This window comes from Pseudonaja textilis, chromosome 6, assembly GCF_049901715.1.
Source record: "Pseudonaja textilis isolate UNSWEBS1 chromosome 6, rPseTex1.2, whole genome shotgun sequence".
Taxonomy (NCBI): domain Eukaryota; kingdom Metazoa; phylum Chordata; class Lepidosauria; order Squamata; family Elapidae; genus Pseudonaja; species Pseudonaja textilis.
This window is the reverse complement of record NC_141995.1, coordinates 38,226,420-38,239,769: the sequence shown is the minus strand read 5'-3', so window position 1 is coordinate 38,239,769 and position 13,350 is coordinate 38,226,420. Positions and strand designations below refer to the sequence as shown.

The following is a 13,350-nucleotide window of genomic DNA, read 5'->3' as shown; positions in this document are numbered from 1 at the left end:
ACAAAACTAAGGCGCGAGGATTCTTTCAGCACCCAAGGCAAGGCAAGCCGAGCGACCGTCCCAAAACCGTCCCAAAGCCCATCGACAAAGGTACAAAGGAGGAGTTGAAGGTCGTGGGGAGAAGCGGGGGACGGCTGGCTGGCCGGTCGCTCGGCTCGCCTTGCCATGTGTGCTGATGCCAGTACCTGGCCGCGGATCATTTTGTGATGCCGGTACCGGGCCGTGGCACAAAAAAGGTTGGGGGCCACTGTCGTATGCCACTAACTGTTAATTAAACAAATGCTTGAGAGCTCCTGCTTGCTATTTTCCATTGTTAATCACTAGAGCCATTATAATCCTTTGATGAGGCCTACTCTGCACCCCATCTACCATAGGCTGTAGTAGACATAGTTTTGTGGTTATATGCAAATGCAAATAACATCTGGGAAAGATCTTAAAGCTGCTACAACACTGAGTGACTGCTGCTGCGGTTTCACCCTCTAGATACAAATGAGAGCTTTGCTTTTACAAGTCAAAATATGCTTTATTTGCTACCATTAGATTCCCAAAGCATAAAAAGTGATTTACAGAAATGTCATGGAAAGCAAGGGTGCCTATTATGTTCAGTTTCACACAGACTTACTTTATCAAACATTCTGTTCAACAACCTTGGCACCACAGGGAACACTGTAGGCTGCAAAGTTTTTAAGTCATCCATGAGTAGCCTGATGTCTCCCTGGAAAAATCCAATCCGAGCTCCATGGCAAAGAATCACACACTAAGGACAAGACAGAAAGAGATAATCCAAAATAAACCAAGGCAAATAAAATTTGATTGGTTTATTTTTAAAAAAATGAGCAGAAATTGGAGCAGTTAATTTATTTTATTACTGCAGTCCAAGTTATCAGCATTCCATTTTGCACCACATAGATATCAGCATAATCTGTTTTATAGTTAGGGAGCACACAGACAAAGCTTTTGTTCTCCAGCCACTTTGACATATTCTTGGAATTATATTTGCCTATTAATAGTATTACTTAAATTTAGACTGTTCGCCAGCTTCTACTCTTTTACAACTGGCTTTTTTCTAGTTACAGAAAATGTATTAGGAGGCAAAACTGAACAATCCATTTTAGCCAATTTTAATATAAGCTATCTACCTGACAGCACATTACTTCCTTAGCAGATAACTTTTTAAAGTCATTTCTTTGCTTAACATACAGTGGATATAACACACCCATTAAAATGCCCAGTGTTGAGGTAATTCCACGTTAGGAGAATGAGCGCATACAGGGAGACGTATTTGAGAGGAGTATTTGAATAATTCACATACAGCACACAGATACACTGTACAGTAAATGTAGGTTTTTACTTCCAGAAAGGTTTAAGCAAAGTCCGAAATAAGCAATCCAAAGTCATCACAAGTTAAATCAGCCAGTTTTCAATCCAGGGATAATCCAAATATCAAAGTCCACTGTCAAAAAACAGTTCAGTAACAAACTTATATCAAATCCAGTAATATCAGTCAATTAGAAGAAATGGAGCAACGGCAAAACTTTCCAACAGAAGGAAACAGAGACTGACTCACACTCTCTTCTGAGACTAAGACTAAACAACCCAGATTTCTGGCTCCATCTTATGGCCGTTTGAGTAACCACACCCAATTGCAGTTTTTGCAATCTCTTAAAGACATAGTACTAAAATGTTTATCCTGGTTTATATATTTCTAACCCAAATAGCTGTTAGGTGACTCATATTCCTAACACCCAGTTTTTGACATGTAAAAAAATCAGACCAAGACAAATCACTTCAGATTTTTTTTCACCTTTAATATAACATGGAAACTGTACAATTCAATTAAAAAACAAACTAAAATCTTTTAGGGAAAATAATAAAATTTTCCAACAACATGGTTGCGTAACTGTGCACACACTCTTATTAGTAGGGTTGTGGCTGTGTTCAGAATTAACCAATCATATTCAAACTGATGTTAAATAGTAGAGAGTACACACCAGTGAAGACAGTAATCATCAAGCAGAGAAAATATGGCACAACAGTGACATTACCAAGAATGGGATGTCCCTCCAAAATTGATGAAAAAACAAGAAAACTGATCTGAGAGCTTACCAAGAAGCTTACAACAATGTTAAAGGACCTGCAGGAATTTCTGGTAAGTACTGGTTGTGTACTACATGTGGTAACAATTTCCCGCATTCTTCATATAGTATGTCTAGGTTGGGGATAAGCAGCAAGATGGAAGCCTTTCCTTTGAAAGAAAAACATCCAAGTCAGGCTACATTTTGCAAAAACCCACATATTAAGTCTGATAAAGGCATGTGGGAAATGTATTAAAATCTGATAAGATCAAAGTTGAACTTTTATGCTCTAATCCCAACAACTATGTTTGGCTCAAAAAAGAACACTGTGCATCACCAAAGGTACACTATACCCACAGTGAAGCATGGTGGTGGCAGCAATATGCTTTGGGATTGCTTTTTTCAGCTGGAACTGGAGCTTTAGTGAAAGTGAAGGGAATTATGAACAGTTCCAAATATCAGTCAATTTTGGCACAAAACCTTCCAGTCTCTGCTAAAATGTTGAAGATTATTTCAAATTTCATTTTTTCAACATGACTATAACTCAAAGCATACTCCCGTATCAACCAAAGAACAGCTTTACCAGATAAAAGTCAAAGTTTTATAATGGCCCAGCCAGAGCCCAGACCTGAATCCAATTGAAAATCTGTGGAATGACTGAAGAGGGCTGAACACAGAAAATGCCCTCGGAGAGCTTTTGCAAGGACGAATGGGCAAAGATTCCCAAGACAAGATGTGCCAAGCTGCCAGGCTCCTACCCAAAAGACTGACTGCAGTCATCAGATTAAAAAGTGCTTCAACAAAGTATTAATTCAAGGTATACACACCATATTATGATACATTTTAGTGATATTTTGCTCCATAAAAAATTTCAGTTTTTCAGTGGGAAAAAAACTTTTTTTTTGTTATATTACCGATGGAAAAAAGTTCTGATTTATTTTGATCTGATTTTTTTTACATCTCAAAAAACTGGCATTTTAGCCAAGATGTGCAGACTTTTTACATCCACTGTACTTGTAACTTCAAACATATTCACCATAACTGTCTTCATCCCTGAAGCAGTGAAAAAATAGTGTAAAACCACCTGCCTGGCTAGCTAATGCTACATTAATAAATATCACACAACCATGTCATTTCTTCCTCCTTCAGAAAATGGAAGAATAACTAATCTTGTGACATCAGAGAGCTAAAGTAGAACAAAGATTACAATTTGAAACTGGCTGATCAAAATTGTTCCCTGGTTAGTAATGGAATTTCTGTTTGTATTTAAAACACTTGAGAAATAGATTAAGGACATCAGGCATTTCATAAGCCTCAGCCAATGTGGCAAATCATCAGAATTTTGAATGCTGTATGAAATTATCTGAAGTCATTAGTTGCTGATCCCTGGGATCTGACACCATAGTTGGCATCTATATCTCCTGAGCAGACTTCATTTTACTTTTTAATAACAATACTTCACTGTGTTGTAGCCAATTTCAAGACAGGAAAGCCATACAGCATATCACAGAAGTGAGTATACTCCCTCACATTTTGTAAATATTTAAGTATATCTTTTCATGTAACAACACTGAACAAGTGACACTTGGCTATAATGTAAAGTAGTGAGTATACAGCTTGTATAACGTTGTAAGTGTGCTGTCCCCTCAAAATAACACAAAACACAGCCATTGTCGAAACCCCTCACAACAAAAGTGAGTGCACCCCTAAGTGATAATGTTCAAATGGAGCCCAAGTAGCAATTTTCCCTCCCTAGTATCTTATGACTCGTTAGTGTTACAAAGTCTCAGGTGTGAAGAGAAGCAGGTGTGCTAAATTTGGTGTTATTGCTCTCACTCTGTCGTATTGGTCACTGGAAGTTCAACATGGCACCTCTTGGCAATGAACTAAGGATCTGAAAAAATGAATTGCTGCTCTACATAAAGATGGCCTAGGCCCGTGATGGCGAAACTATGGCACACCTGCCCGAAGTGGCATGCAGAGCCACTTCTGCCAGCACGTGAGAGGTCACCCAGAAGAGCCTCACTGCCAGGAGTGGGATTCAAAATTTTTAACAACCAGTTCTGTGGGCGTGGCTTGGGTGGTGGGCGTGGCTTGGTGGTCATGTGACCGGGTGGACAGGGCTCGATGGTCATGTTATTGGCTGGGTGTGGCATGCCTCTCCTCGCCTGGCCTCTCATGACTGTGGAGTCATGCTGCAACAGTCATAAGTGTGAAAAATGGTCATAAGTCATTTTTTTCAGTGCCATTGTAACTTTGAATGGTGACTCCACACAAGCAAAGTACCAGTAAAGGAGGGAAAAAAACTCCAGAGACATTCCTGAGACAGGAAATCTAGTCCTGCCAAGAATGTAATAAGGCTTGATGGAGAGGCAGTTTCTGTCAGCAACACCAGAATGTTTCCTTCCTACCTTCCTTACAGGATTAGGGTGGTAATTTCTTCTAACAACCGGTTCTCCGAACTGCTTAGAATGTTAGCAACCGGTTCTAGCGAATAGGTGTGAACTGGTAGAAACCCACCCCTGCCCACTGCGCATGCACCCCCCCACCTGCCAATTGTCTGGTATCTGCTGTGCATGCGTGGGGGGAGACACGTGCATGGGAGACACGCACACAAGTGCAGAGGCATGTGGTGTGGGGGAGTTGTGTGCACATGTGCAGGGGATGGAGGGAGTCACGCACGCATTGCATCATGAGTGCAGGCACATGAGGGCATGCATGTGAGCGCACTTTTGGCATGCAACATGGAAAAGGTTCGCCATCACAGGCCTATGCTATAAGAAGATTGCCAAGACTCTGAAACCGAGCTGCAGCATGGTGACCAAGACCATACAGCAGTTTAATGGGAGACGGTTCCACTCAGAACAGGCATCACCATAGTCGACCAAAGAAGTTGAGTGCCCGTGCTCAGCGTCATATCTAGAGGTTGGCTTAGGGAAATAGATGTATGAGTGCTGCCAGCATTGCTGCAGAGGTTGAAGGAAGGGGTGTTTGTGTCAGCCTGTCAGTGCTCACACCATTCACTACTCACTGAATCAAATTGGTCTGCAGGGCTGTCGTCCCAGAAGGAAGCCTCTTCTAAAGATGATGCAAAAGACAGCTCAGTTTGCTGCAGACAAGCAGGACATGGATTTCTGGAACCATGTCCTGTGGTCCAATGAGACCAAGATAAACTTATTTGGTTCAGATGGTGTCAAGCGTGTGTGGCGGCAACCAGGTGAGGAGTACGAAGACAATTGTGTCTTTCCTACAGTAAAGCATGGTGATAGGAATGTCATGGTCTGGAGCTGCATGAGTGCTGCAGGTACTAGGGAGCTATAGTTCATTGAGGGAACCATGAATACCAGTATGTACTGTGACATACTGAAGCAGAACATGATAACAACTCTGAACACACCTCCAAAATGACCACTGCCTTGCTAAAGAAACTTGAGGGTAAAGGTGATGGACTGGCTAAGTATGTCTCTAGACCTAAACCCTATTGAGCATCTGTGGGGCCTCCTGAAATGGAAGATGGAGGTGCACAAGTTCTCTAACACCCACAGCTTGGAAGAGGACTCCAGCAACCTGTAAAGCTCTAGTGAACCCTATGCCCAAGAGAGTTAAGGCAGTGCTGGAACATAATGGTGGCCACACAAAATATTGATACTTTAGGCCCAATTTGGACATTATCACTTAGGGATATACTCACTTTTGTTACCAGCAGTTTAGACATTAATGACTGTGTGTTGTGTTATTTTGAGGGGACTGTTATACAAGCTGTATATTCATTACTTTACATTCAAGCCAAGTGACATTTCTTCAGTTTTGTCACATGAAAAGATATAAATATTTACAAAATGTGAGGGGATATACTCACTTCTGTAATATACTGTATATGTTACAGCAATCATTATGGAGAGAGCATTTTGAAGAGAGAGAAGTTACCTGAGGATGGACTCCAGTACAAATCTGAAAGCTTGGAAGACTAAAACTCTTGTCCTGATGAATGATTCAGATTGGATCCTGCAACATTATCTTGGGGCACGTTAGCCTTCATTACTAGTGAATAAGCCTAGAATTTTATGTGCCAAAATACGCCCCCAAAATTGGGTTCAGGTTGCATGCAATTGTATGCAAGATAGAAAGATACTAGTTGGACTAGAGTAGAGGTGTTAAACTCAATTTCACTGAGAGCCCGCAGTAGAACTGTGGTTGACCTTGGGTGCGGGGGGGAGATGGCCAACTGGGTGGGTGGGTGTGGCCAACTGGGTAGGAGTGGCCAGCTCACTCCCCAAACTGCTGGCATGTTTCCTCTGTGCATTGGGTAGACCGGGCCAAAGTCACATTGGCCCAAAGTTTTCTCTTCATATTGGGTAGACTGGGCTGAAGTCACACTGGCCCAATGTTTCCTCTTTGCATTGGACAGACGGGGTGGAAGCGATGCCACTTACATTTTTCAGGACAGCCCCATGGGCCGGATTGCAGGCCAGATGCGACCCACGGGTCTTGTGTTTCACTGAACTAGAACAATGTTTCTCAACCCTGGAAACTTTAAGATGTGTACACTTTAACTCCCAGAATTCCCCAGCCAGCATATAGAGAAACAATTTAGCTAATTACTAGAGCTGTCCTATGTTTGGGTTTTGAATATGCTGTGTGAAAATATTATACTGCCAACTCTCTTTTCCTGAAAGGATTCACACTTGTTATAAATTAACAGAAATACTTTTAATGGAAGTCTGTTTGCCAAAGGCTCCCTAGCCTTGCAAGATAAACAGATATTAATAGAGTATGATGTTTTAATACCTTAAAATTTAAACAAAATTGAACACTCTTGGCCTGTTATTCATTAATATATATATTAGACATCTTTATATTTATTTCTTCTTCCTTTGGGATCTCAAAGTAGTACACAGAGATATCGCATCTTTCCTTATTCATTATCAGATTTAAAATGTTCTGGCTCTTGGTTCTTATGTATTGCTTAGCCAACTATCATTCCTACCAATGATCATACTGACAAGGAGATGTTCTTATTTTTTACACTTATATCGTACCTTTCCTGTAGGAGCTAATGGCAGAATACATAAAACTTCCTTCAGCATGTGTATCGACAGCCCTATAAAATGGTTGGGCTAAGAAACAGCAATTATTCCTTAGTCGCTCATTCAACTTCAAGGGCAGAAAATGGATTTGGATTTAATGGGAATTGTATATTTCCAATTTTATTCGAGGAACTAACATTAAGAAAGGCTGGTTAAATCACATGAGTCTAAGACAGATTTATCTGTTGTAAGTAGGCCGGCATGTATTGTTTTACTTACCTGGACTATTCTTTCAAACATATGCGCAAGAGGCAAAAAGGAGATATGTGTGTCACTTGAGCTTGTTCTATATCCAGTCTGCAAAAGATGAAACTACTTAAAAATATTAAAATAGAGATGCCTACCTCAACAATTCTTTCAAACATATGAGCCAGGGGTAAGAAGGAGATTAAGGTGTCTTCAGGAGAAGGAAAAACTACTTTCTGTAAGCAGAAGCCCCAGGAAATAGAAGAGAAAAAGAAACCAATTATACAAGAATCATTTTTAAAAGAAAAGGCTACCATATTCAAGCCAAGCTAAACAGAATCAATATACATGATCACCAAAACCATTAGAAAGAATGGGAAATAAGCCCAGTTTGGTCCATTGAGCCACTCAGATTAACGTACTATGTATGCCCTTTCTACAAGTTTATGGCCATGTGCTTTGAAATCCAACATAAGCCAACTATTCAGATTAAAGTGATGTTGCAGAAAAGTATTAAGTCAATGAGATAATTGGAGAAGCAAAATTCAAGCATTAATATTCTAATAACCAAGCTTTATACTTATTACACTATGATTACACTTATATTTATGTCACATATTCAAGATGAATGTGCAACTTATGTGCTTTTCTCTTAAGAGATATCAAACTGACTGTTTAGATTAGATTAGATTACAACATCTGTTTAGATTACAACATCTTTTGCTTCAAGACCAAAGATCTTGTCATATAAGGCATAAAGCATTGTGGATAGTTCCCTAGATGCATTGGGATGTGGTTTGGAATTTTAGAAGCTGTGAGAAGATATTAGATGCAAAAGACTGGTTAAGACACTTCAAGCTGTTCTTTAATTATCAATTGTTTTAGAAAAATCCATTTGGCTTCAGAGTTGCAAATAGATCAGCAAGAAGACAGGAAACCCACATAATTCACCAAAGTATGGTCTATGTGCAGAAAAGATCAAAGAACATCAGAGACAATCCAAGCTGCATCAGAGGCACCAGAAACAATAAAACATGGCTTCCAGAAAGCAGAATTTTGTGTTTGAACTACAAATCAAGCCTGTATTTAGCTTAACTCCCATTCAGTGGTTACATAAAATTGGTATATCTTCTTATAAGGAAATCAAGTTTATAACATGCTACGGTGTCCCTTTTTTCCAAGAATTTCCTATTGGTTGTTTTAACTTTTTAACCTCCCATCCCCATGGCAGAACCCTTAAAACATTTAATATAACAATCTGCAAACCAAAACAATCTAAATTTCACTTGCTTTCATGTTAAGCAATCTATTCTAAGTACCCCCTTACTTCATTTAGTTATACTGAAATTCTAATATCCCATCTTTTTGTAAACGTCACTGAAATACCACATTAAACATTAGAACATCTAGTATAATAGAAATGTCAAGTTTTTAAAGGATATTAACAGGTATATATTACACATTCCATCTTATTTTTAATTTAAATCAATCCCTTGGATAGAAAGCATTATAAAACCTAGCAGTCCTACAGGTACTGATCTAACATACAGTATAAAGGTTTCATTTTAAAACAACAGTAGTAACAAAATTAAAAATACAGATTTTTTTCCCTTAAACTGCAGAATTGGAAGTGAAAACTGCAGTTTTTGGTCTCCAATAAACTGATCACATCCAGTTGCTAAAACTGAAATAAATTTACTTCTGTAAAATAATATTTATTTATTTTCCAAGTAAGTTACACTCCAAGGTGAAAAAATCCAAATCAGCAACCTTTACCTCTGTTGCTTTTACAAATGCAGACATATTGCTCACTATATTTCGATGAGTAATCATGGCTCCCTTAGGACATCCTATGAGAAAAACGGTATAAAGATTTGAAACAGCAAAGAGATGAAATTTCTAAAGGGGTTTGTGGAATTACAGGTTTGTGGATTACAGGTGATCCTCAACTTACAACCATTTAGTGACCTTTAAAGCTACAGTGACACTAAAAAAGTGACTCACAACCAATCTTCACACTTACAATTGTCCCAGCCTCCCCATAGTCATGTGATCAAAACTTTCACACTTGGCAGCTGTCATGTATTTAAGATGGTTGCAGATCCCAAAGTCATGAGATCGCCATTTGTCACTTTCCCAGCCAGCTTCCAACAAGCAAAATTAATGGGGAAAGCCAGGTTCACTTATCTAACACATGATTCACTTAACAACTGCAGTGAATCACTTAACAACTATGTCAAAAATGGTCATCAAATTGGGTGCATCTCACTTAGTAACACTCTTGCTTACCAACAGAAATTATAATCACAAATGTGCTTGTACGTCAGGGACTACCTGTACAAGTAAGCAAGAGTTTAAAAAACAGGCTGTAATGAATCCATAATGTTATATAGTTGTTATAATTATAAAATCAATTTTATAATAAAATGTTTCTTCTACATTATATAGTATTACACAGATCTCCAAATAGGAGTACATGTTTAGAATGTAGTGGTATCAACAGCAATACTGACAGTTTACTTTAGCTTTACATTTCAGGTGTTAAAAGCAACTTTATCATTCTTTTCGTCTCCAATATCAATTCCAAGACATGCATACCTGTAGTTCCACTGGTGAAACAGATTATGGCTAGATCTTCTGTTTGTGGAAGCTAAAAAGAGAGAAAAATCTCTAGTATCCTACTTTTCAAACCAGCACAGTAAAATACTCTCTATGTATATACCGCTAGAAGCTACATGGTACTTACAACAGGTTTGTGTTTGTGGGCTCTTCCTGATGCCTTTGGGGGGGAAAGACAGCAAATTAGATAGGAGCTGATTTCACCTTCTTGATTCCCAAAGCTTTCATGTATATTGTTTCAACAGTTATGCTTAATTTTGTTTCGACATGTAGACACAGTTTGATGGTAGAGAATAGAGTTTAAAAAAGCTTTATTCTTAATCAGACTCTTAATTCGTAAGATTCATAAACCATCGTTTTACATATTATGAGACCATTTCTCATCCTTCAAACCATCAAACCTTCAAATCAGAGTGCCCAATATATATCCAGTGACATTTAATCAATTTATTTGAATTCTTATGTTTTTTTTCAAAATGGAAAGGAACTTGCATATTGGACATAGTCCTCAACTTACAAGGGTTCATTCAGTGACCATTCAAAATTGCAGCGGCGCTGGAGGGACTTATGACCTATACCCAAAGTTAGGGTGACTGCAGTGCCTCCAGAGATATCTGAATAAATTTGAATGCTTGGCAATCTGCCCATCATTACAACCAAATGCCTATCTTTCCCCACATCCTGCCCTGCTGAGTCCCCACAAGATTTGGGCCTGCTTCCCACTTCACAGAGTCCCAACAACCTTGACACTTTTTCCCCATCACGTTTTACTTCAAGGACCACCTGTTTAAATGTTTAAGATCATCTAAATGTTGTGCAATACCAAGAAAAATCCTTACATTGCTAGGAGTTTGCAAGTTTTTTTTAATGTAAAGTCCAATTTAGATTTTATTCAGTTGGGCAGAATGTTAATTTAGTTTTGCAGCAGACTAAAGCTTCTTGCTTTCTTATTGCAAGTCAGGATGTCTCACAATAAAATTTGTTTTATTTACCTCAATTTCTTTCATGCTGATGATATCTACACTACATTTTTTCCCCCGGGCCACAAGGTCTCTGTCAAAAGGATCCATTATCACAATTGTTTTAAGGGTTGGTATTTCTCCTTTCTCAGTACTATCCAGAAGTAGTTCAGCTTTCTCCGATTTGTCACAGAAGACCACCGTTATATCAGCTAAATCGAAAAGAAAAAGAGTTATTAATTCAAATTTGAGTAATCAGAAATAGTTTGGATTCAATAATTAGAAAACGAGTTACTGTGTCATACCATCCAATCAAGGTAAGTGTCTGTAATAAAAATCTGGAGTAATCTGCATTCTGTAATCTTAGTTTGTATTTCTTTAGATCCAAATCTTTCTCTCTTTTTGCAGACTAGCATGACTTACCTAATGAAATGTTATTAAAAGTGTTTCTTGTATCAAGTTATTCTAAACCAAACAGAGGCAGCCAGATTTTCTATACTGATTTACTACACTTACTCTTAACAACAATAGTACTTAGATTTATATTCTGCTTCACAGTGCTTTACAACCCTCTCTAAGCAGTTTACAGAGTCAGCATATTGCCCCCAACAATCTGGGTCCTCATTTTACTGACCTCGTAAGGATGGAAGGCTGAGTCAATCTTAAGTCGATGAGACTTGAAACTGCCAAACTGCAGTCAGCTGGCAGTCAGCATAAATAGCCTATTCTAATCACTGCGCCACCACGACTAATGGTGGTAGAGACAAATCAATCCTAGTTTTATTACTGAAGCAGCTTTCAAATAATTAGCATCATAAGCTAACTTATACTAGAATATTACTTCACAGAAAAAGTAGTGCAAGTCTGGAACCAAATTCCAGCAGAGGTAGTGAATCAATCATAGATTAAGTAAGTTTAAACATGTTTGGGGATAAACGCATGTCTATCATCGGACAAAAATTAATAAAAAATAAATACAGGTAATTTAAAATAATAAATATATTAAAAAGAAAACAAGAGCAAACAAAAACCTCAAAGCACAGACTCAATGGAGCACTGTTTCTTTTTTCTGCTGTCAGTTTTCTATGTTTCTTCATTGTATATTCATTGATGTTCAGACTCATCAGAGTATGAAGGTTTGGTTCAGTAAACTGAAATGTTCAGAACATACCTTTGTTTAAAATAAAAGTGATAGCATCTGCTCCAAGAGTATCATAGAGTGGCACAAGCACCATCGAGTAAGTATAACATCCTTGTTCAATGATAACCCACTGCAAGAAGAGCACAAAGAAGTCAGGAGCTTTATTTGCAAAGCTTAACTCAATCAGAAGCTCCACTAAAATATTTCCTTCACTGTCTTGAAAGTATTGGCCACTCTAGTTTTCATAAAATGTTTTTTTTTTCACAAAGGCAGTATGGGAACTTCCATCTGTGGAAAATACTGTTTTTTGTTCTACAGTCACATAAAAACTTTCTTTTTATAAAAAAAAGTACCAGCATAGTACATTTGGGAAAGATTCAAATGAAGCATATTTTTATTTGCGTTTCCTAGACATATGTTTACTTATATATAGTTTTTTCAAATAAATGTACTAAGCTATAAAGGAGATAAATAAAAATAAAAACTTGAAGAAGCATCATGCCATTAACTACCATAACATTCACTAGTAACTACAATTATGTAAAAATGATTCAACCATCATAATAATTTCAAGTCCTGCCTTAACCAGGGTGACTTCCATGTCAGTTTCAGTCCAACTCATCTCACAGGATTGTTGTTGTGGGGAAAATAGGAAAAGGAAGCTGTGAAGCCTTGAGTTATTTGTAAAAATAATAAGGGTGGAATACAAATAAATAAAATCTAATCTAATAAAATATAATATAAAACCTGCTCTTTCAAATTTGAATACAATGTCAGCCACAAGCATTTCAATAATATTATTTCTCTTGTGACATTTGTATATATTATTACCTGCTTGTCCTCTGCAAAAATCTATGTCGACAAACAACTCTGATTTTTATTGTATTACCTATTTTCTTTCAGATGAGATATGGATTCTCAAGTGACACTATTCCTACTTAGTTATGAGTAGTGCAGTGTTTAGAATTCTGTATTGCAGGCTAACTCTAACGACTGTCAGGATTTCAATTCTGACTGGCTCAAGGTTGACTCAGCCTTCCATCCTTCCAAGGTCAGTAAAATGAAGACCTAGATTTCTGGGGGTAATATGTTGACTCTGTAAACCACTTAAAGCGGGCTGTAAAAGTATTCTATATAACGGTGTAAAAAAGCCTAAGGGCTAGTGCTAGTTGAGTATAGGATATCTGAACTAAGTTTTTACACTTTTTGTTTACTACTTGGCCATTTAATATAACAACTTTAGCACTTAAATGAGCTAAAACGTTGGGTACACATTTTAAAAA

At 37.9% G+C, this 13,350-nt stretch overlaps 1 protein-coding gene across 7 annotated transcripts in view; it reads right to left on the bottom strand.

The window, feature by feature from the left end:
* The window catches only part of ACSL1 (acyl-CoA synthetase long chain family member 1), a 49,481-nt gene that overhangs the window by 14,713 nt on the left and 21,418 nt on the right, over positions 1-13,350 (bottom strand). For 4 of the 7 annotated variants that reach the window (XM_087936319.1, XM_087936321.1, XM_026697871.2 and 1 more), the window contains 7 exons: positions 12,098-12,197; positions 10,960-11,138; positions 10,095-10,127; positions 9,947-9,998; positions 9,125-9,198; positions 7,382-7,459; positions 623-757 (listed from right to left, as the gene is read on the bottom strand). In XM_087936319.1, coding sequence (XP_087792445.1) covers positions 623-757; positions 7,382-7,459; positions 9,125-9,198; positions 9,947-9,998; positions 10,095-10,127; positions 10,960-11,138; positions 12,098-12,197 — 651 coding nt within the window. Of the gene's footprint in view, positions 1-622; positions 758-7,381; positions 7,460-7,506; positions 7,585-9,124; positions 9,199-9,946; positions 9,999-10,094; positions 10,128-10,959; positions 11,139-12,097; positions 12,198-13,350 lie in introns of all 7 variants that reach the window. The other 3 variants (XM_087936320.1, XM_026697872.2, XM_087936322.1) reach the window with 1 other exon arrangement.